Source organism: Brassica rapa, chromosome A08 (genome assembly GCF_000309985.2).
Source record: "Brassica rapa cultivar Chiifu-401-42 chromosome A08, CAAS_Brap_v3.01, whole genome shotgun sequence".
Lineage (NCBI taxonomy): Eukaryota > Viridiplantae > Streptophyta > Magnoliopsida > Brassicales > Brassicaceae > Brassica > Brassica rapa.
This window is the reverse complement of record NC_024802.2, coordinates 22,846,576-22,869,915: the sequence shown is the minus strand read 5'-3', so window position 1 is coordinate 22,869,915 and position 23,340 is coordinate 22,846,576. Positions and strand designations below refer to the sequence as shown.

General features: G+C 38.3%; 3 protein-coding genes and 1 long non-coding RNA gene across 5 annotated transcripts; 3 read left to right on the top strand and 1 right to left on the bottom strand.

The window, feature by feature from the left end:
- The first annotated feature begins 112 nt into the window (after window positions 1–112).
- LOC103836660 (B3 domain-containing transcription factor NGA3) lies at window positions 113–3,901 on the top strand. 2 transcript variants are annotated; one of them, XM_018653612.2, is made up of 3 exons: window positions 113–1,958; window positions 2,153–2,228; window positions 2,396–3,901. In XM_018653612.2, exon 3 carries the CDS (start codon window positions 2,673–2,675, stop codon window positions 3,735–3,737), a length of 1,065 nt encoding a protein of 354 aa, XP_018509128.2. In that variant the 5' UTR covers window positions 113–1,958; window positions 2,153–2,228; window positions 2,396–2,672; the 3' UTR covers window positions 3,738–3,901. The 2 variants fall into 2 exon arrangements, with proteins under 2 accessions (XP_018509128.2, XP_033133567.1); XM_033277676.1 differs by having other exon boundaries at window positions 2,150–2,228.
- An 8,805-nt stretch (window positions 3,902–12,706) lies between these two features.
- Window positions 12,707–15,203, top strand: LOC103836658 (cathepsin B-like protease 2). The gene is made up of 11 exons (XM_009112955.2): window positions 12,707–12,965; window positions 13,149–13,202; window positions 13,285–13,365; window positions 13,490–13,646; window positions 13,757–13,761; window positions 13,855–13,929; window positions 14,015–14,140; window positions 14,239–14,457; window positions 14,550–14,663; window positions 14,752–14,787; window positions 14,912–15,203. The coding sequence occupies exons 1-11, from the start codon at window positions 12,894–12,896 to the stop codon at window positions 15,044–15,046; spliced, it is 1,074 nt and encodes a 357-aa protein (XP_009111203.1). The 5' UTR covers window positions 12,707–12,893; the 3' UTR covers window positions 15,047–15,203.
- A 1,284-nt stretch (window positions 15,204–16,487) lies between these two features.
- Window positions 16,488–19,893, top strand: LOC103836657 (putative expansin-A17). Its single transcript, XM_033278137.1, has 4 exons — window positions 16,488–16,550; window positions 16,733–16,789; window positions 16,889–17,244; window positions 17,333–19,893. The coding sequence occupies exons 1-4, from the start codon at window positions 16,488–16,490 to the stop codon at window positions 17,640–17,642; spliced, it is 786 nt and encodes a 261-aa protein (XP_033134028.1). The 3' UTR covers window positions 17,643–19,893.
- A 1,910-nt stretch (window positions 19,894–21,803) lies between these two features.
- LOC103836655 lies at window positions 21,804–23,283 on the bottom strand. Its single transcript, XR_626806.3, has 4 exons — window positions 23,045–23,283; window positions 22,919–22,958; window positions 22,640–22,720; window positions 21,804–22,181 (listed from the first exon to the last, which is right to left on the bottom strand). It is a non-coding gene; the product is annotated as an uncharacterized LOC103836655 (long non-coding RNA).
- Window positions 23,284–23,340: the final 57 nt, after the last annotated feature.

Genomic DNA, 23,340 nt, shown 5'->3' with positions numbered 1-23,340 from the left:
ATACACAAAATATGCAAATACTAATTTTTTTTGTAACACATGCAAATACTAATTATTAATAAAGAAAATAGGTGTGAAAGAGATCGGGAAGTGTGGGGGTACAAAAAATGTGAGGATGCTTGTGACAAACTCTAGTGAGAGAGTAGTGAGAAGTGGTCCTTACTCTATTTCATGTTTACTGTTGTGAAATTGTAACACTTCACCTTCTCGCTACCCTTGTCGTTTATGTTTGCTTCCCCTTTCAATCCAACTTTAACCATGTTATTCAAACCATATGCGCACACCATACATCTCATACTTAACCATATATTCTAATTTTAACTAATGTATGAAAAACGCTAGAGATTAGAGATTGACATATTATTTGAGAGATGATATTAAATCGGACACATTTACGTATGTGATTAATCATGTTTTTTTAACAACGTGATTAATCATGTTTTCTATGTGATTAATGTATATGATTGAAATTTTGGACCACAAAAACATGGACACATCAGCAACCAAACCTACTTCCCCCTTGTGATGTGTAAACTATAATTGCATAATTAATTTGAGAAATTAGTTACATTTTTTTAGAGCTAGTTACATTTTTTCTTACATAGTCAAATCTTAATTACTTAATTCCTCATTAGACTGAAATCCACGTGACTCACTCTGACAATATATCGCGCGCTAAACAAAGTTTAAAATAACATTAAGAGTTATTATAGTATTACTCCTATTCATCACTGATTTTCATTGGCATGATTAAGTAAATCGACAGTATTGCGTGCTGAGCGGTTAAAACCATTAACAGTGGATATTATTTACATAATCCCTCAATATTATACATGTTTCATTGAGTTTTTTTTCTTTCTTTAATTTTTGTTGTATTTATGGTTCAACAGTACACCGTTTTAACCTAATCGATCAAATTATCAATTGGATGATCGATAAAACTGACTACATAGTTTACTGATATGGCAGAAGTTGATGATCGATGAACGTTATTAGATAATAATCATAATATATATACAGTACATGAACAACCAAAAAAAAATTATGGTTAATCAGCATATGTTTTATTAACTAGCGTATTTTCATAATATGGGCCATGTTTTATTTCATAAGATACACCATTTTTCTTTTTTAAAACGCAAGTGAAAATGTTTTCAGAAAATGGTTTGATTGCTTGGATCACATATATAGTTTCTTTGTCAGGGTTCTTTGTGAAAAAAAATCATATTAAGCATACACATGTTTAAGGAATCATGACATGATGCCAACAACTGGAGTAGTAGTAGGTGAGGATTATAATTAATTTAATGTGATCAAATGCGTGCATGCATATGTTTATATTGTTTTATAAATTATTTATCTATAGTGACAAATGTGTATTCATTTTCTCATGTGTGATATATACATATTATATATAAACAGGAATCTATACATATATAAACAGAGACCACTTTCACTAGTGCTAAGTGCCAACTTACAAAATCTAAACATAGACTCAAATTTCTTTAATTAGTGCAAAAGAACAACAATTTGTCACTAAAACAAAATTTTAATACAAATACCAAATCGCCTGATTTTTCCACAACAATAATACAAAAAAAAAAAAAATACTCAGTCTAATACAAAAAGAGAAGATTAACGGAATCTCGAACAATAGCACTTCGTGGACAACTACAAACGCATGTACATATTTGAAATTTCAGTATAAAGAGCTAACTCGAAGCCTAATGAAAAGGACAAGAAGCTCACATGACCCGAACCATATCACTCATGGGCCCCTACGCAATACACGGTACTAATCTCTCTCTCTCTCTCTCTCTCTCTCTCTCTCTCTCTCTCTCTCTCTCTCTCTCTCTCTCTCTCTCTCTCTAAGCCTTGAAACTCTGTTAAGAACTAATCTCAAGCCACCATTTTTCCTCCATCCTCTAAAGAGATAGAAAGAGAGATCCTCTAGTTTGGTAAGAACGCAATTTGAGTTCCAAGTCCCGATTGGCTTTAATTTTTCTATTTCATTGGTTTCATTTGAGAGTCATCAACGAGAAGATAATTTATATTCCTCTAATTTGGTTTCGATTAGAGGAATATAAATTATCAAGTTTGGTTTCGATTCTAGGGTTTTCATATTCCTCTAATTTTTTTTTGGTCAAAGAAGAAAAGGAAAGAACCAACCGAACCAAGAAGAGAAAAGAAAATTTCAAGTTCAGCATCTCTCTCTCTTATATTATAAGGTGAGACCACACCGGCCAGAACTTTAATTTTCTTCTTCCCTTCTTTTAATATATTCTTTGATTTTTTCCATTAATTCATCTATACCCCCTTGTATAATTGTGTGGTTGGATTTTCGTTTCGTTTGGTCTTTTAATTAAATACCATCTATCTAATATGTATGTTGAAGATCTCGAGTTGACCTATCAGCAGCAATGACTATGAACAACAACATCAACAATTCATCAGTTCAACTAGAGCAACAAGAGAGATGTTTAACCTTCATGAAGATTCACTAAGACCCATCTCAAGAAAGGAAGAAAGAGTAATCTTGATGAAGAAACACTAATTAAGACCCAACTCAAAAATCTCAAGACAAGAGTAGGAAGAGTTTGGCAAGAACAACAACAAAGAAGGTTCAATTTTGATTCAAGAAACCATCTTATAAATCAAGGTTTCTCCATCTCATGGATCTATCCTTAGCTCCGGCAACAAACTCCGACCAAGAACAAGACAGAGACCAAGAATTAAACTCCAACATCGGAGCAAGCAGTAGCTCCGGAACCGGAAACGACAGCAACTTCCCGATGATGATGACGATACCGCAGCCGGAGAAAGAGCACATGTTCGACAAAGTGGTAACACCAAGCGACGTCGGAAAACTCAACCGACTAGTAATACCTAAACAACACGCGGAGAGGTATTTTCCACTAGACTCATCAAACAACCAAAACGGCACGCTGTTGAATTTCCAAGACAGAAACGGCAAGATGTGGAGATTCCGTTACTCGTACTGGAACTCTAGCCAGAGCTACGTGATAACCAAAGGATGGAGCCGTTTCGTCAAAGAGAAAAAGCTCGACGCTGGAGACATCGTCTCTTTCCAGCGAGGGATCGGAGATGAGTCCAAAAGATTGAAACTATACATCGATTGGAGGCATAGACCCAACATGATGAGCGTCGCTCAAACACATAATCAGTTTGGTAACTTCGGTTTTAACTTCAATTTTCCGACCACTTCTCAATGTTTCAACAGATTCCATCCATTGCCGGAATATAATACCGTTCCCATTCACCGGAGCTTGAACCACCAACGTTCGTATTATTATAACAATCATGGTCAAGAGTTTGTAGGGTATGTTTATGGGAATTTAGCTGGAAGGTGTTACTACACGGGCGGCTCACCGTTTGACCAAAGAAGCATTGTTGGATCAGAGCCGTTGGTTATTGAGTCAGTCCCTGTAGTTCCCGGGAGATTAACTCCGGTGATATTGCCTCCACTTCCTCCTCCTTCTATGGCGGGTAAGAGACTAAGGCTCTTTGGGGTGAATATGGAATGTGGTAATAATGACAATAATCAACAAGAAGAGTCTTGGGTGTTGCCACGTGGCGAAATGGGTGCTTCTTCTTCTTCTTCAGCTCTGCGACTCAATTTATCTAGTGATCATGATGATGAGGATGATAATGGTGATGGTGATGGTGACGGTGGTGATCAGTTTGCTAAAAAAGGGAAGTCTTCTCGCTTTCTCTAGACTTTAATCCATGAAGAGTCTCATCATCCTCTTCTTTTTAATATCTCTTTATTTTATTTCATTAGTTGATCTTCCAAAAGGAATTAGATCCCAGCTAGTGAATGGGAAGAAAATACGATCTTCATTGTTTGTTTGTTTTTTGGTTATGAGTTTTGTTTTCTACATGTTTCTTGATGTTCATCACTAGGGTTTTGTCTCCACGTTGAAATCGCATCTTTTTCATTTCGTATATAAATATATGTGATTGTCATAAACTGTCTCTAACTATCCACATATTATCATTATGAATCTTTGTTTACTCATCGTCTTCATAAATTCTATACTAGCCTTAATTACTACTTGGCACTGTGAACTGCCTTTTGGCTTTAGCTATATCATTTCGTCAATAAAACATCACCTTTTTCTTTTTATAAGATTTTAGTATAGGTTGAGTTTGCAACTGATGCGTACGTGGGAAAAAGCTTATAAATTTCATGATTTGTACTCTCTATGCCTATCTCCCTAGCTACACTGACAAAGTGTTTCATGGTACATTCTAAGCTAATGGGCAGGTCCAAAGAAGCCTCTCTTTTTCTCTCTCTAATGGTCCTATTTTATTTGTTTGGTTACTCTTGTAATTTTTGTTCGGTTAAAGAGATTTTGCAGGTTATGGGCAAAGAAAATAAATAGAAGCTACCTATGGAAGAAGGTATAATAATTCAATTTATAATACATATATAGAACAAAGGTATGGTATCTTTTCGCGTTGTTTGACTTTTTATGATCAAATAGTCATTTAAGTTCTCAGCCATTTTTTACTTATTCTAGATTATTGTTTTGTTGTTAACCGTTGGTTGATAATATCTTTGTTTGGTTTGGATTGTAAGTTGAAGTGATTTTTACCAAATCAGGTATGTCTGTAGATCTCATAAACTCATAAGTTCTTTTAGGAGGCTAGATCACCAAATCATTTATCAGTTACTATATATATACATTTATACATATATGCCTCTGAATAAATGCATACGTAGTTTACACATGTATAATTGTATAAATAGTTTGATGAGTAATAGTTTGACGAGTAATAGTTTATGTGGCATTTTTGCATGCAATCCTTAGAGAATATGATTTCCGTCCTAAGATTCTCAATAAATGATAGCAATATTCATTCGTTGAATATACATGCTTATAGTTTCTATACAACTACGTACTAGTTTCTTGACTACATAACTTTGTACATGAATTAATTATCGTAAGAAAATGATCATTTACACTTAACATGGTAGCTTAAAGTTCTGAGATCATGCTTCGTGTACTTTTCTATACATTTTGTGGGCATGCCTGCTACTATATGTATGCCTACATATACATCTAGGTACAAATCCATGTATTCGCACACAAATTAAGGTAAATATTTTTTTATATAGTCTCTATATATAAAGTAGATAAGTGTTAAACTTTTTGCATGAAAGATCATATATATTTTCCTGTAGATTTGAGTTATATACTACTGTATAAACTACCCTTCTATTATCCAAATTACTCCACACTTTTTTTAGTCCCAAGATTATTAATTTATACAGTTTTTACTGTATGTCTCAAAAGGATTGGGCATAGTTGGGAAAAGTTATATAAATGTATATTCATATCCAAAAGATTGCATATAAATAATAAAAGTAGAGTATTAGAGAAAAGCACGGATGCAATATTGTAATACGTCTAGATTTTTTTTTTTTGTTCAAACCTTCATTCATTCATTTAAGCACCTAAAGTTCATCAGTACTAGCAATCTCAGAGAGACTGTTAGAGAGCTGAAACAAAGCATTTTTTGCCAGCCTATCAGCCGGTTCGTTACAAACACGAGAAATAAATCGAAACGAGATAGAGTTGAAGGAAGCACTCAACACGCCAATGTCATGGAGTATCCCTCTAATAGCAACCACAGCCTTGTTTCCTGTGATTATATCAATAAGACTTTTTGAATCCGATAAACAGATCACGTCTTTGATGCCAGAGAAAGCAGCCTTTGAGAGGCCTGCAAGTAACGCTAACGCTTCTGCTGCTAGGGCTGAGGCAATATAGCGTTTAGTCTCGGTTCCTTGGAAGCGGTAAGACCCTGCTGAGTTCGTACAAATCCAGCCAAGTCCACCTGCAAGAGAAGAAGCATTCCAGGCAGCATCCGAGTATAATATGCTAGCAACTTCCGGAACTTGATGAGAGTTCGAACTGACGTTGTCTTTATTTGAAACAGAGCTTTGTTTTCGGGGAGGCAGAGACTCTTGCCATTCCTTCGCTGCTCTAATCGCTTTTGCTAACATCTCTGTTTCTGAGAAAGACTTGTCTTCGAACAAGAACTGATTTCTGCTAGTCCACAAGACCCAAAGTAACCATGGGTATAAGGGTTTAGACAGACCTGTTGGTGGTAGATTTGTCATCCGGGAGCTCGATATAAGGAGGTCCTCCAACGAGTTGCAAACTGCTCGAGATGGAATTGCCATAGCTGGTACCAGGTCCCAGACTTTTCTCGCTATAGGGCACTCAAACATCACATGGAAAACAGATTCACTAGCTCCACATCTCTTACAGTTTCCTTCAACTTGCATTCCACGCCTAACCAGAGCTTCCCCTACTGCTAGAGCATTATTCTTCAGCTTCCATAAGAACTGTCTGATTTTTGGCGAGCATTCGACACTCCATACATAGCGTTTCCAGTTGAATGTTTGTACCGGGTCACCATTGTGAATTTTGGTCAGTGCGTACCCTGTTTTGGTTGAGTAGCTCCCTGATTTCTCCGGTAGCCAGACCAGCTCATCTTCTTGTGCTGCACACGCCGATAGCTTCATGATTTGCGCCTGATATTGCGGTAGATGGCGTTTTATCAATTCCACATTCCAGTCAGCTGAGTTGGGAAGCATCAAGTCCCTAACTCGTAGGTTCTGGTTTTGTTCAGTAGGAGGTCCCATGGGTGAGATTTGGGCTTCAGGAGACAGCCACTTGTCACTCCAGACCCTTATGGTTGCTCCATTTCCCAACGACCACCCCACTCCTTTCCTGATAACTTCCCGTCCCGCCAAAATACCCCTCCATCCATGAGATGCTGAGTTTGGGGCCGAGCAGGAGAGGAGATCAGAATCCCTACAGTATTTGTTGAGTAAAATCTGGCCAAGCAGGGAGTTCGGGTTTTTGAGTAATCTCCAAGTATGTTTTGCTAGTAAAGCATCATTGAACACCTCGATTTCTCTGAACCCCAACCCTCCTGCGCTTTTTGGAAGGGTGAGTCTGTCCCATGATATCCAACTCATTTTCCTGAGCTCTGGTTTAACGTCCCACCAGAAACGAGTAAGAACCGATTGTATCTGTTTGCAGAGCGAGACCGGTAGTTTGAAACAAGACATGGCATATGTCGGCATAGCGGCAAGGACTGCTTTCAGTAGGACCATCTTTCCTGCGCCAGATAGAAACCTACTCGTCCAGCTCTGAGCTCTTTGTCTAATCCGGTCCACTATAGAGGCAAAGATATCCCTCTTCTTTCTACCAAAATGCTCCGGGAGGCCGAGGTATTTTCCTATACCCCCTTCATTGCTTATGTTCAGCTCTCTCTTTACCCGGATTCTGCATTCCTGGCTTGTTTTGGATGAGAATGTTATAGCCGATTTTGCTCTGTTGATACACTGCCCCGATGCCTTTTCATACCTGTCCAAGATGGTGAGCAAAGTCGCACAGCTTGCTGCATTTGCTTTTCCAAAGAACATGGTATCGTCGGCGAAGAGGAGATGATTTATCGGCGGGCATTTACGCGCGACTTTCACTCCTGGTAGGGATCCATTTTCGAGAGCTTTGTTACACAGCCCCGATAAAACCTCCGTACAGAGTATGAACAAGTACGGAGATAGTGGATCCCCCTGTCGTAGCCCTCGTGTTGGGCAGACTGTTCCTTGCGGACCTCCATTTATGAGGAAAGAATACGACACTGAGGAGACGCATTCCATAATCCAAGAGATCCATGTCTCGTGGAAGCCCATCTGTCGTAACACATTCTTCAGAAAACTCCACTCGATCCTATCGTACGCTTTACTCATGTCCGTTTTAACTGCCAAAGATACATGCTTACGAGCACCGGACTGTCTGAGGTAGTGGAGAACCTCGTGTGTGATCAAGACATTATCCGCAATCGCTCTCCCAGGGACAAAGGCCGATTGCGACGATGAGATCAAACCCTGGAGAAGAGGCTGGAGCCGCTTGGACAGGATCTTTGCAATGATCTTGTAATGAGTATTGCAGAGCGCAATAGGCCGGTAATCCGCAACTGTCTTTGCATTTGTTCCTTTCGGGATTAATCTGAGATGGGTTTCGTTCTGCCGCGGGTGTAGGAAGCTGGACTCGAAGAAATCCTTTATATCCCTGTACACATCCTCTCCAATCACCTCCCAAAAGGTTTGGTAGAATCCCGCCGAGAAACCGTCCGGCCCCGGAGCTTTATCAGAGTTTATCGAGAAAACCGCTGCTTGTACTTCTACCATGTCCGGGATTTTTATCAGACTTTGATTCATCTCCGTGGTAACTCTAGGCGAGATCGCCTCTGCCACTACTGCCTCCGAGTTCGTAACACCGGCAGTGAATAGCTGCTGATAGAAGCGTGCAAAGGCATCTACAATTTGGCTCTCCTCGTAAAAAGATTGTCCTGCCATATTCTCGATGGTTGAAAATTTGTTGCAGGCTCTGCGTCCTCTAGTGACAGCATGAAAGTAGCTCGAATTTCTGTCCCCACCGTTCAACCATTGTATTCGACTTCTTTGCCTCCAGAAAGCTTCTTCCTCCGCATAAGCCGTCTCAAGAATCTTTTTTATGCTCTCAATAAGATCTGCATTCGGGCTTCTGTCAGATAGGGCAGCTTCCAAGCGTTCCTGGTTTAGGCTGATGAGTTCTTTTGCTGAGATGGCTTGTTGTTTTGCCCAGTCTACAAGCCTTCGTCTAACTTGGTTTAGCTTTGTGAGCACTGAGTCCGTAGCAGAGGCTTTCCAAGTCGCTTCAACTATATCCCGTATCTCCGGTTTGTCACTCAGCCTGCGATCATACCGGAACATGCCTTTCTTCTTCTTCAGATGTTGGTCAAAATGTGTGAGAAGAGGGCGATGATCGGATCCTTCAAAACGAAGGTATTCGCTCCTTGCTGCCGGGAACATCTCCATCCAATCCAGATTAGCCATAGCTCTATCTAACCGTGACTGAATGAAGTGGGTGTATCTTGTACCTCTCCAAGAGAGGGAGTTTCCTGAGAATTGGAGATCCCACAACCCATACTGTGACACAAAGTTCCTGAACGACAAAAACGATCCTTCCCATCTCAACGGTCCTCCCACTTTCTCAGAATTGTCGAGGAGATCGTTAAAGTCGCCAGTTAGTAGCCACGGGTCTGTTCTCCCTAGTCCTATCTCAGTGATAAGGCGCCAGAATTCTGGACGATCCTCTTTGTTTGGAGCACCATAGATATACGATACAAAAAACTTCTTATCATTGAACTCAATCCGTGTATCTATTACATTTGGTGAAGAGAACAACACTTCAAGATGCACATTGTCCTTCCAAGACAAGGCCAAGCCCCCACTTAATCCCTGAGGCGGGACAGTGAAGTGATTTTTAAATTCCGTGCTTCGATACATCTTGAGAACATCTTCATCTTGTCTTTTTGTTTCCATCAGGAACATTATGTCTGGTGAGTTCTTCTTGGCACAGAACTCTTTCAGACGACGAACTGTAAGGTCGCTCCCGATACCTTGACAGTTCCAACTCATATTGACTAAGGAAGAGGTTTTGGACCGGACCGAAAATCCGTTCCCTTCTTCTTAGTTGCTGGAATAATTGTAGCTCGAGGTTGGATCACATTTGCAGCTGTAGCAGGTTTTTTATTCCCCGCACCACTAGTGCCTGCATCCTTAGTGATCCTCCTTTTAGGTGAGTTCTGAACTTTAACAACTCTCCTCCTTTTTATTACCGGTCCTAGCACCAGGCTCTTAGGACCTCTCTTTCTTGAGGCAGGCGAGCTTGGTCCACTGCTTCTCACAGCTTGTCCCTTAGTGGTCGCTGGAGCCTTGCCTTTTTTTGATTTCGATGCTTCTATCGGAAGGTTTAGGCTGACCTCCTCCTCTGAGTCGAAGAGAGGTCCCAATCTAAGAGATACGTGGACCCTGTCCTCGCTTAGAGTCCTAATTGGAGAGCGCTCTTGAGTGGCATCATACAGGTTCTCATTGCTCATCCCCAGGTTCCGTGAGGTAGACGATACATTAGTACCCCCCACAAGGTTCAAGCTATTTCTCCCAGGATTTCGTGAGGAAGACGGCACACTATTCCCCCTTTCAATGGGAACTAACTCTTCCAGGTACTGTATGTCGACTTCCTGAAGTCTTCCTGATTCAGCGTTTGCAACCCCTCCATGGAGGAGTGGGACTCTTTCCGCTGGGAGAGATAGTCGTTCCAGGGCAGATCGGCGCTCATTTGAAAGTTGGCTTCCGTCCCCTGAGATCTGCCTTCTTGTTTGTGAAAACTCTTGTATGCTAGATCCTCCTTCCCTTTGGGGTCTGGGAGAGGGAGTATGCGATACTAGAGACTGCACAGATTTGGAGATTCCTCTTTGGGACCCGCTGGCAACTGGCCTCCATTCTGTTCTTGGGTTAAGAGATGCCGCTCTGGAAAGGGGTTCGTTGCGTCCCGAGGAGGTATCCTCCTTTGTGAAAGAGAGTCTCTCTCTCGCAGGTCTACGGTTTTCTTCCTCTGCTTTGTAAGTACGCTTGGAGCCTGTGCTGAAATTTGGGTCCCTTCTAGCTCCATAGTTATAGCGAAAGTTCTTGTCTTCCTTCCACTCTATGTCTCTGCTACGGGAACTTTGCCATTGGGGAGCTTCAGACCGAATCTGTTTTCTCTCAAACGCTTTCCTTTTATCTGCATCCAAACGATCCAGAGTTCGCGTTTGGGAGATACCCATCCTATAATTCTCATGGCCTCTGTTATTTGCGAGTGCCCTCTGCGAGGGGCAGTCCTCTTTCTCATGTGACAGTGAGAAGCAGAGGAAACAGTGCTTCCCCAGGTTATCATATTCCAGTTCTACTTGTTTGATCTCACCTGCAACACTGATGTCTAGCTTCATCTCTAAAGGTTTTAACCCATTGATGAGTACTCTTATCCTTCCCTTTTCCACTTCATAGCCTTCTACTGGGCCCAACTCATTACCAATAGTATCTAGAGCCGGCTTTGTCCAGCAGTGAAGCGGTAAACCATGCACTGTGATCCAGAACGGGATGAGAGCCGGGAAGAAGTCGGAGACCACAGGCTCCCACCTCTGAAGAATCATCATCCACCTTTTAAAATGGAATGGAGCCTTTGCTAGTATCATTTGTAGATCTTCTTCCGACTCAAACTTGAATTGGAACATTAGAGGCCCCAGGTCTCTCCCAGTGATATTACCAGACACTCTCCACTGGCTGAGGAAGAAATCCACCAACGCACGAGTTTTCTGGATTTTGGGGTTTGTTACACGCCCAATGAGCGTGAGTTTGTGCTCTTCGATGAGAGATGCAGTATCACCCTGAGGAATTTTAATGGGGGGGCGACGGGCTTCTCTAGGTGGGTCTGGGATCCACTTCCCTTTGTCTTTTCTTGAGCTTCGATATGCCATTCTATAACACAACAGTATTCAACTGTAAAGGTAGAAACTTTTCCACAACTGCAGTGAGACGCAGTAACTTCCGAAACTACCGCTTGAGTAGGACCTTAGTGACAAGGTATGTTGTTGACTGTACTAGACAGTAAAACGAGGGCCAGCTGGAGTTAAACCAAATCTTCTTGCTGACCATCCGTGAGTGAGCAGTAAATTTGATTTTTCACTAACATCATCTTCCCAACCAGATCTGTAATAAATGCTTCACAAGACGACATAATACTCTGGGGGAAAGGGTGGTGCTCCAGGGGAATCAGATCCGTCGCAGATCTACGATATCAGAAAGTAGATGCGGTGGTTCATGGTTGAGATGCGGCTGAGCGGGGAGGTTGATACGGTGGTGAAAGGTGTTTGACAAAAGGTAGCGAAACCCTTGGTAACTGTGCCTGGGAGAATATTTTAATCTCTATATGAATTTATCCATTGACTGATTACCAGATTTTTTATTATTACTAATGAGTATTGTAATACGTCTAGATAAGTAGTTGTGTAAGAATAAAGAGAATAAATGACATGCTATAATTATTGTTAAATAAAATAAATAATTCATCCTCTCATTAGATTCCTAACCTAAAAGAGACTGCAAATATGTAGGCCAGTTAGGGTTTTTGTAGGCACGATTGATGGGTTCTTCCCTTTCTTACAAGTTTTTACAATTCAATTCAACTTTTAAGATATTTTTTTTAGCAAAAAAAAAACTTTTAATAAATCATGTCATTTTATAGTACTGGTTAAGCCTCATTTCTAAAACTTGTATTTTGGGAGGCATGTTGATGCTTGCTGTTAATTATATTAAATTATTTGTCAGTTTGTTCACTTGTTGTGAGTGTAGAAATCGAAGATGTATAAATCCAGTTCTTCTATTTAACCCAACCAAATAAATTTCATAATGGTGGAAATGCGATATATTTGTTAGTTTACAAAACGTATACAATACAAGGCAAATAATCATGAGTTATACATCAACAAAAGAAAGTCAAGACAATAATGGTAGCATTACGAAAAGCACTAGATTTCCATTAACTTGAGAATGTAACGTTAAATAGGTTTATTGTGATGTGTAAACTAAACATTAAAGCATGTGACCTAGAATTTTGGAAATACGTTTACAAGTCCTCCACAAGTTGAAATGAACGAAGACTTAAACAAAAAGTAAGCCCGTGATAGGGCCCATATAGGTTGACAAGTCATATAGCATGAATCTGGCGGAACCTCTTAATCAAGGGCCTATGATAATAAGAAAATGGTTGGTGGAATAAACTGAACGGCCAAGATCTCTCTCTTCCTTGGAATAAAATAAATTAAATGATGTGTCATTTTCAAGCCCCTTCTCTTCTTCTTTTTTTTTTATTTTAGAAAAGAGATCATCATCATCTTTGAATTGAATACCTTTTATTCAAAAAAAGTCTCTGGGCAAATCATTGCAACTGAATTAGCAGAGGAGGAGGGGAGGGGAAGGGAGATTCATGGCTGAACATCATCATCGCATCAGAGTCTACTTAGCCTCTGCTATCTTACTTTTAGCGGTTATTAATACGGTACATCTTCTTAATCTCTCTATCATCGTCCTGTTTTTCTTACGAAGATCCAGACTTTTGTGGATGCCTTTTGTTTTGGGTTTTGACTCTTTTGTTTTGATGGATCGCGTCTCACATTTTAGCAGTGTTTCTGGATCATAAGTAAAGTCTTTTGACTTTTTTTTTGTTTTTAATTTTATTCAGGGAATTGCAGCAGAGAATCTTTCCCAGCAGAAGCTAACTTCACGAATTCTTCAGGTTTTTTTTTTTTTAAAATCTTAATCCAAGTCCCATTTTCATAACTGCCTCGTCCATTGTTTTGACCTACTTACTTTTGTAGAATGAGATTGTGAAAGAAGTCAATGAGAATCCAAACGCTGGATGGATAGCTGCTTTCAATGATCGCTTTGCTAACTCCACCGTCAGTTTCTTACATCTTTCTCATTTATAGATACATACATACATACTAACGCTTATCATTGTTCCTCAAACTTGACTTGTCTCTTTTGTTTTCCTTTTTTTTTTTATTGTATATGTATGCTCAGGTTGCAGAGTTTAAGCGCCTCCTCGGTGTTAAACCAACACCTAAGAACGAATTCTTAGGCGTACCTGTTGTAAGCCATGACATCTCTCTCAAGCTTCCTAAAGAATTTGACGCTAGAACTGCTTGGTCTCAGTGCTCCAGTATTGGAAGGATCCTAGGTCAGTCAATTATCTCTCTCTTTCTTTCTTTCTTTTAAAACATGATATTATACTGACTTGAATCTTCTTATGTTTTCTATCAAATTCCCTCCCTCCCTCCTCGGTTATAGATCAGGTAAAAACACACTCAAAATTTTAGTGGAATTTATACTAAACTATACGTTTTGAGATTCATTAAAAAAAAAAACATTCTTTTGTTTTTGTTTAGGGTCACTGCGGTTCTTGCTGGGCATTTGGGGCGGTAGAGTCACTGTCTGACAGGTTCTGCATCAAATATAACATGGTAACACCAATGCCTAGCCAAAAACACTGATGATTGTATTCCATCTTTCTCTTCAAAAAGATTCTTGTGTTCGTTCCCTATGCAGAATATATCTTTATCAGTCAATGATCTCTTAGCATGTTGTGGATTCCTTTGCGGTCAAGGCTGTAATGGTGGCTACCCTATTTCCGCGTGGCGATACTTTAAGCACCACGGTGTAGTCACCGAAGAGGTACAAAAGTTCTCTGTTTCATCTCCATATGATATATATTGGAATGGTTGATATATATTTATCGAATGTTTGCAATGTTGTTTGGTTTCCTCCTCAAGTGTGATCCATACTTTGACAATACTGGATGCTCACACCCGGGATGTGAACCCGCTTACCCTACACCAAAATGTGTGAGGAAATGTGTTAGTGGAAACCAGCTTTGGCGTGAATCAAAACACTATGGTGTTAGCGCCTACAAAGTCAGACATGGCCCTCAAGACATTATGGCTGAAGTTTACAAAAACGGACCTGTTGAGGTTGCCTTTACCGTTTATGAGGTTAGTTACAAAAAGTTTTTTAAGATTTGATCAAACATGGTGATTGTTATATGGAACTCCATATTCTCATGAATCTTTTTTGTTTCCACTAGGACTTTGCGCATTACAAATCTGGAGTGTACAAGCACATAACAGGTGCAAACATTGGAGGTCATGCTGTCAAGCTTATTGGCTGGGGAACTTCTGATGATGGCGAAGATTATTGGGTATGATATCCACTTTTGAAACACACTCTCGTATCAGTTTTCTATTGGCTGGAGAGTTGCTGACATTCTTTTTGAATTGTTACACCAGTTGCTTGCAAATCAATGGAACCGAAGCTGGGGTGATGTAAGTAACTCTTCTCTCCAATCAAACTTATTTTTACTTGTTATCTTTTCAAGGTCCTTGCATTACATTCAAGAATCCAGAGGGAACACACCAAGTCTGATGTCTATGTGTAATTATATTTCAGGATGGTTACTTCAAGATCAAGAGAGGAACGAACGAATGTGGAATCGAACACGGTGTTGTAGCCGGTTTGCCTTCAGACAGGAACGTCTTTAATGGTATTAATACATCAGATGATGTTCTAGTTTCCTCATTTTAAAACTAAAAATCAGAAAACAAAAGACGTGTTTCTGTCTCGACACTCTCTGTAATATATGTAATTTGCTTCCTGTTTCCAATGAAAAGAATCAAACGACTTCAATAAACCCAAACAAAAGTATATTAACTACAAAATATACCCTTTTAGCTTTTGTTCATGTTCAGTTTTTACATGTTTACATATTAATTTATACTGTTTTCATTCTGCACAATGCATGTGTGGATACTTGAGGAGGTTGCTCTCAGTTTACTAGATTACTCCCAGTAGTATTAGGAACTTGTTGCATAAAAACCTCCTTCAGTTGGTCGTAAGTTCCAATAAAACTCCACTAGTACAAGATATACCGGTTCGTGCCCCGGCGTAGAAAGTTGAAAAACTTGTTCCTCTAAAGCTGAAACCAGGAGACTGAAGATTTCCCGAACTCTCTTCTTTATCAGTAAAGACTTCTTGATTATACTTGCTAACTCGTCTGAAGTTACCAACTTGACTTGAGATAGATTATCACAGCAAATATTACGTACACATGTTGATTACCAAAAAAAAATGGAACCATGTGACATAAGAGCGAGGACGTACCTCTACATATGCCATCATATTAGGGCGCCACTAATGATTAACTGCATGGATGACAGATATATTACGTACACAAGAGAAAATACACTCATTTCTATTTTTATTTTACGATACCAATTTCTCTTCCGAAAAAGGTTGGGAGCTATTTGATAAAATATTTAGTATCGAATAGCATAATCAAACCTGAGAATCATATTAACCACGTAGAAAAGTGGTATTTCAAGCCATGGAATGGTTATAAATGTTAGAAGTCTAGGAGTAAAATCATCAATGTTTTTGTTCAACAAATCAGTTAATGTGTTTCATTGATGAATATTAATTGGTCAATGTTTTGTTTCTTGGTGGATACGTTGAAAAGTACTACCGTCGTACATGTGCCATTTGCCATGTTGACGAATGAGATGATGTAAAACGTACGATTTATAGGAGACTTTGTTATAATCCATTCCTCTGTTTTGGTTTTGATAACAGAAAATTTAAGACGGACTAGATATAAAGAAAACAATACTAATAAATAACAACTGAACTTATTGTTTATACTATATAATTAAACTGTGCTATAACGTACAACGGTATTTACGAGTGAAAAGAAGACAGCTTATCAAAATGACATTTTCTCCGCAAATTAAGAAAAATTTGTCATGTGGTTTTATAGAGTGTTATTCCGTATATAGCTTAATGATTTGTTTCTTGATACAGTTGCGTATTGTCGTTTTTAACACAAGATGATATGGAACGCCATATCATATTATCATTACAGTCGTTCCCCCGGAATTTGAGTAATTCAAGACTTGAAGTCATGAAATGTTATAAAATTTAACTAATACAAATAGTATATTACAATTAGTCGCACAAAAAAAAAACAATAATGCCGAAGAATTATGAAATCAGGAGGAAGCTCAATGCTTCCAACACTATAAATGCTCGCATTGTTCGTCTATGCATGTATATTCATCAAAACACTTGTATTCTATCAATTACACTTCCCCTTCGATCACAAGACACTTAACAAGAAGCTAAAAGGAAAAATGACGAACATCTTTTGTTTTTCGATCCTTGCCAACTTCCTCCTCGCGATGTTATGCACGAATATGATCAGCTCTGTGTCTGCAGGCTGGATGCAAGCTCATGCAACCTTCTATGGCGGAAGTGATGCTTCTGGTACAATGGGTTAGTTGATTTTCTTCCTGTTTTAGGGTTTCTTTCTTCTTCTCCAAGAAACTCTTCTGACTTGTCTTTATAATTGCAAATAAACAATTAATCAATTAGACACCCGCTATAACTTTTTTTATAATCTGGTCAGGTGGAGCATGTGGATATGGCGACCTCTACACCGATGGTTACAAAACAAACACGGCGGCGTTAAGCACTGCACTGTTCAACGACGGCAAATCATGCGGAGGTTGTTACCAAATGGTGTGCGATGCGACCAAAGTGCCACAATGGTGTCTTAAAGGGAAATGGATAACAATCACAGCTACTAACTTCTGTCCTCCCAATTACGCTTTACCAAACGATGATGGAGGTTGGTGCAATCCTCCAAGGCCTCACTTCGATATGGCTCAGCCTGCTTTTGAGACCATCGCCATTTACAGAGCCGGAATCGTCCCTGTTCTCTATAGAAAGTAACCCAAAAACAATCTAACACCTCATTTCAATATTCATATACAGTACTTACATATGTGTTGCTAAGTTTCTTATAACTGTCTGTAGGGTTGGATGTAGAAGAAGCGGAGGTATGAGATTCACCATGAACGGTAGAGATTACTTCGAGCTTGTCCTCATCTCAAATGTCGGAGGCGCAGGTGATCTATCCCAAGTATGGATCAAAGGCTCCAAGAGTAACAAATGGGAGACCATGTCAAGAAACTGGGGAGCTAATTGGCAAAGCCTTACTTACCTTAACGGACAAAGTCTCTCTTTCAAAATCCAAGCCAGTAACGGTAAGATAAAGACAGCAATCGACGTTGTTCCTTCATACTGGCAGTTTGGTCAGAGCTTCAAGAGCAACATTAACTTCTGATAACTATGGACTAGCTACTACTGTAAATGAAAGCTTGATTTCTTGAAATGTAATGTTACATAATTTGAATACATGAAACCGACCGAGTATACGGAGAAAGTGTTAAGCTTAATATTAAATGATGGCAAACTGTTGTCAAGTGTCTATTTATCTCTCCTTAATTAGTCCTTCCGCTGCTTTCGCTTTTCCCGTTCTATTCGACAAAGCTGAGATTCCTACTTTCCTCTCTCTCATCTTCTGCAAATACTTCACCTCTGCCTCTTCCAATGCCAATCTGCCATTTTCACCCCAAAAAATTAGATCCTTTTTCACTAACTACCCACCATCAACCTATAATTGGCCGGCTAATTGGAGAAACTCATACTAGAAATGTTCTGTTGACCTTCGTTTCTCTTCTTCATCTGAATTTGCGGCTTTATTTAGATCTTCTTCTTCATCGCAGAGCTTTTATTATAGATTTCCTTCTTTTAACCGGCGAACAAGACTGGTTGTTCAAAAAAAAAAAACCGGCGAACAAGACTTACTTTAGGCTGCAAAGCAGTTTGATCCTTTCAGTTGTAGACACACTCTCCTTCGGCTACATATCACAGAGCTCTTTTTACGTGGGCTTTATTAATATCCTATTCTACCTTTTTATTAGGCCCATTTTAGTTTTTGATCATCCAACTATGAGATAAAACAATTTATTGACGACGAGCAAAGATACTAAAAAATGATTCAATCCTAACAACATTTTATTATATGTCAGCTGCGTTATTCATGTAAACATATTTTTCATCTTCCAACATATTAGCTCAGATTACGGTTTAAGCAACCCATTCTCTATAAATACTAGTAGTTTCTTAATGCATGCTGCAGGTTCTTCTTTCATTTTAAAATATGTATTTTTTATAGTGTGTTAATATTTTAGTATTACGTAATGCAGAAGATAATCATTTTAACTCACTACTCATCATAATGGCCACACCACACCAGAACATTTTTAATACAGCAATAGAGTTAGGTTTGGTAACTGACATGTATGTTTCATTCATGGGATAATGTCGGCTAATGTGTCAGATGCCACGTTCCGTTGATCCAACCTGTCGCTGCTCAACTTTTCTCCCATCCTTCTTACATATTGCATATCTTGAATATTATAAGCATTAAAATTATTAGATTTATCCATTTCTGTCGTTTGATTTGTTGTTTATAAAATGTGTTTTCCCATTGACAAAAAAAAAAATGTGTTTTCCCATTTTTGAGTTGCCGTGAACCTAATTACCTAACATCAGAACAACAGAAAAAAACGTTAGATTTGTTAGATAGGTGACTAGTATTAGGACGATGAAAAATCTTGACATGCATACAACAAACAATAAAAGAAAACATTAGTTAAGTTTCAAAAAAAAAAACAAATATTAGTTGATTTATTTAGCATTTGAATAAATAATAAGAGAGAAAAGTCCACTGATTTTTTTTTTTTTGCGCAACCGAAAAGTCCACTGATTAAAATGTTATTTTAGTGCTATTATATTGATGGATCATTTACATTGTATTTAACGATCGTTTGGCTAGAAAGTGATCGTTCTGCTTAGTAAAACACAGTGAACCAAAAATAGAAAGCTTTTTATCCAAACATAAAAAAAGAACAACGAAGCAAAAAGGAAAACCATTTTTTAGAAAAAGATGGTCTCATAATAAAGAATACAGTAAATGGGTAGGTACTAGTTGACAAAAAAAAAGGGTAGGTACTAGGTATTGGTACAGAGAGTTGAGAGAACATAATAATTGAAAAGAATATGTATTGGGCTACGAAAGCAATTTCTTTATTAATCGGACGGCTAATAGGAGCCATCAAGGTTGACCACTACGTGACGACATAGTGGCCTTACCCCGGGCCAGCTTCACTTTTCCCAATTCATTGTAACTCTTTTCCACTCGCATCGTCTATAATAAAAATAGCATTTGATTCTCTTATAGTTTCCCTACCCTTTGACCAAAAATAAGCTTCCCTTCTTTTTTTTTTTTTCCCTTCAAGTGATTATATTATCAAACGATGAAACATACATGACCAACGGACTAAGATATGCCGTGGTTAGCTAATCCGACAGACAACACAATGTCTCCGGAACCTAGAACCCATAAAGGACAACAGAAGCCCAAACAATAACAAACCAGGGCACTTACAGACCAACATTTTAAGCTGAGTAACAAGACTCATGGACCACTGATAGCACACTCAACAAAACAGAGAAATCTAAATGATAGAGAGTCTATGAAAATTGTTAAACGGGAATGCCCCTGGCCAAACCACCGTAAAACCACTCCCTCCTAGTACAACGAGGATACACCTCAAGAACCAAGTAACACAAGCTTCACAAACCGGTAAGGGAGAACCTTCAGATTCAATCAACCTCCGGAAACAGATGAGTCGTACAAGACTGAGAAACGCCAAGTAATGAAGCCACACCAAAATCAAATCTCCACAAGATCTGAACCAGCAACTAGGAGCCAAGCCCACCGAGGTTGTGACCGGCGGCGGTGCTGAACGAGCCACCACGCGCCGGTCGACGGAACTCACGCGTTAAGTCTCTCTCGCTCGCCTTTTTCTCTCTCGGGACCGTTTCTTGTTCACTTGTCTCTGGAATTATATATTATAAGTTTCCCTTCTTATTTGCCACTTCATAAGAAAAATATTACATCTTAAAATCTGAAAGATCTATCTTATGGTAAGACGAATCATGACATGTTGTACACTGTTGCACTCTTAAGATTATCAACCATGATTGAAATTTAATATTTGAATGATTAAATGCCTCTAACTTGAAAATGGGAGAAATCACAGTTCAATGGGGGTGATTGGTTGGGTTGTAAATGTAGAAAATTTACTTTAGCATTTTGTCTGTAGGATTTTTGATTTAGCTTTAAGTGATGTAGCTTTAAAATTTCCTACAGCTAAAAAAATTGGGCTTTAGAAAATAAGATGTTTACAGCCATTTTTTGTGTGTTTTTGCTGTAGCTTTAATTTTTTGGTTGTAGCTTTAAAAACTAAGATAAAGCATGATTGGTAGTATTTAAAGTTGTAGTGAAAATTAAATCTAAAGTCACTTCCTACAGCACAACCAATCACCCCCATATGTTTGTTTTCATTCAATTTTATGAAGTTATTCTGAAGATTTTTTAAAAACTTGTTCGTCAATTCTTATGATTAAAACTAGGAAAGTTTACTAAATTGACTCAAATTAATTGTATTATTACCAGAATGACTCATATTTTTAAAAAATTACTATAATGTTTTTCTGGTCGAAAATATCCTTATTCATAGTTATAACAAAAAAAAATTACCAAAGTATCCTTAGCATTTGGTCGTCGGCAGATTTATTTTTTAAAAAAATAAATCTATCAGATAATAAGTCTATTTATAAAATCTGTTTAGAAAAACAAATCTACCGTTAAAGTGGTGTCAGACTTTCTTAGAAACGTTCGATTTGTTGTCACGACAGAGTTAATTTTCCGATTTAAATAGAAAACCGATTTATAAGAATATGTCTGGCGAACGAGGTTACAGATTTGTTATAAATGGTCGATTTTTCTGATCAATTTATTTTTTATGTTCGATTTATTTTCTTATGGCAGATTTATATATCCGACTTAAAATAATTGGTAGACTTTTTATATTATGTGGTGACAGATTTTTTAATTTATGTTGTGGCAGATTTTTTGAAAAACTTATGGGTTTATGTCAACCAAACCTAATTAATGTTCAGTTTTGACATGGTTTACACTAATTTCATTTCTGGTTTATTTTTAGGTTAAGTAAAATCAGAATTAAGTAAAATTTGTGAATAACTGTCATCATCTCTTTCATTCATCCTTTCTTTCTAATTAGTTATATGTCAAATTTGTGTACTGCTCATTGAATCCGCATGAATCATCTAATACATTGATTTTCTTTTCAGGTCTTTGCTCGGGGAAAGCCTAGATGGCGTTCGAGGCAGCGTTTGAAAGAATACGACAAGAGCTTCTGTAATTGTATAGTAACAGGAGCTTCTTTAATTGTGTATCACTTTGCGAAGCTTACCCATAAACTGCAGTTCTGCATAAGTTTATGGTTTTGGATCTTATACAATTTCATAATATGTAGCTTACCAATCAAAATCTAAACTTACCAAGAAGCCATGAGAAACTTTGCTTTTATATTGAGTAGATGGCAACACACAAGATAAAGAGTTCAAACGATAAAAAAAAAGAGTTCAAACGATTACATCACCATAACAAAGCCCAGAAAATGAATTCTAATAGCTAAACAGTAGGACTACTGATGAACATAACCTAATATCAAGTAGATCATCGTGACAGTTGCATGCGCTCCGCGCTCCCCTAGCTCACGAGCTATAGAAGCCAAGAGGATTCCAAGGTTTTGATTGAGAACAGTTAATGCGGCTTGACACTCAGATACTATCTAGTTACAGAAGATGGCTCTCCAGCTACTGTTCCTGATATTCCAACCGAAAGTGCAGCATGTGAGTCTCTTAGGTTCTTTAAGTTACCTAGGGACTGTCACAAAACAACACACAACTCATTTTTTTTTCATCGGCGTTACAAGAATCAAAGTATTAAGATAGAACTAGACATCACAGATGAAATATTCATTTATCTGAAACAGTTTGGTGAAATATTTTTCTGTGCAATTATATAAACCTATATCTGTGAAATTATATAGAAGTAGATATCACAAATAAATTATTCATCAACCTATATCACTACCTGAAGTTATATCAATCTGGATCTTATGCCTTCTGTTAACTAGTAAATACTTGATGATATTGAAATCTTGGCTACATCAGAACCAGAAGCTAACTAATAACAAATTCAGGTAGTGATATAGGTTAGGTGAAATAATAAAAGATGTAAACATCACAGATGAATATTTAAACTCCGATGAAACAGCGTATTAATCTAGTTAGTCATGCAGTTTTATAGTCAATACATAATGTGGAGCAACCAAAACACACCTTTGCTGCCAAGTCATCGACTTTTTGCTGAGGATTAGAGAGAATCTTGAGAGTTTTGTCTCCAGTTCTGAAACATCTGGTCTGGAAATAAGTTAAGGATGGTTTTTAAAACATCAATTCAAGAGGATAGGGATATAACTAATTAAATACAAAGGTCAGAAGCAAAATTTCATATGTTGGTTTGGAATAGTAAATTTATATCTCGTACTCCTCTCAAGCAAATCATAACCCATAGAAAATTATAAAGTATGATATAACAGGAGGAAAAATAGTTCTTACCGGATATATGGAACAATATTGCGAAGCATTTCCATTCGATCTTCATAGGTTCCATGTCCCGACAACAAATGATAAGTATTAAAAACAAACTCGATTCAAAGTTGAAGACAAATCTTTAGCACTTACAGTTTCAATTTCGTCGATCTAAAATCAAAGACCTAGGGTTTACACAACAAGGACGATGGCGACTTGACGAGTAGGTGGCGAAATCGAAGCCGGCTGTGACGGAGGATATGTTGTTGGAGTGGATACGGGCGACGGCTACTCTCCATGGGAGATTGCTCCGACTTTGGTTTCGTCAATGTCGAGAGAGAGACCCGACAAACAAAGCTTCATTTCTAATTAATCCCTAACTTGATTTTAACATATATTTCTCCTCCTTTTTTTTTTTCGAAGGAAAACTTGTGGTTAAAAAAAAAAAA

Bases quoted from the DNA above. Each gene is read 5' to 3' on its own strand.
- LOC103836658 (XM_009112955.2), top strand. From the start codon at position 12,894: ATGGCTGAACATCATCATCGCATCAGAGTCTACTTAGCCTCTGCTATC. The intron at 12,966-13,148 runs GTACATCTTCTT...AATTTTATTCAG, and splicing joins TTTTAGCGGTTATTAATACG to GGAATTGCAGCAGAGAATCT. The intron at 14,141-14,238 runs GTACAAAAGTTC...TTCCTCCTCAAG, and splicing joins ACGGTGTAGTCACCGAAGAG to TGTGATCCATACTTTGACAA.
- LOC103836660 (XM_018653612.2), top strand. From the start codon at position 2,673: ATGGATCTATCCTTAGCTCCGGCAACAAACTCCGACCAAGAACAAGAC.
- LOC103836657 (XM_033278137.1), top strand. From the start codon at position 16,488: ATGCCGAAGAATTATGAAATCAGGAGGAAGCTCAATGCTTCCAACACT. The intron at 16,790-16,888 runs GTTAGTTGATTT...TTAATCAATTAG, and splicing joins TGATGCTTCTGGTACAATGG to ACACCCGCTATAACTTTTTT. The intron at 17,245-17,332 runs GTAACCCAAAAA...AACTGTCTGTAG, and splicing joins GTCCCTGTTCTCTATAGAAA to GGTTGGATGTAGAAGAAGCG.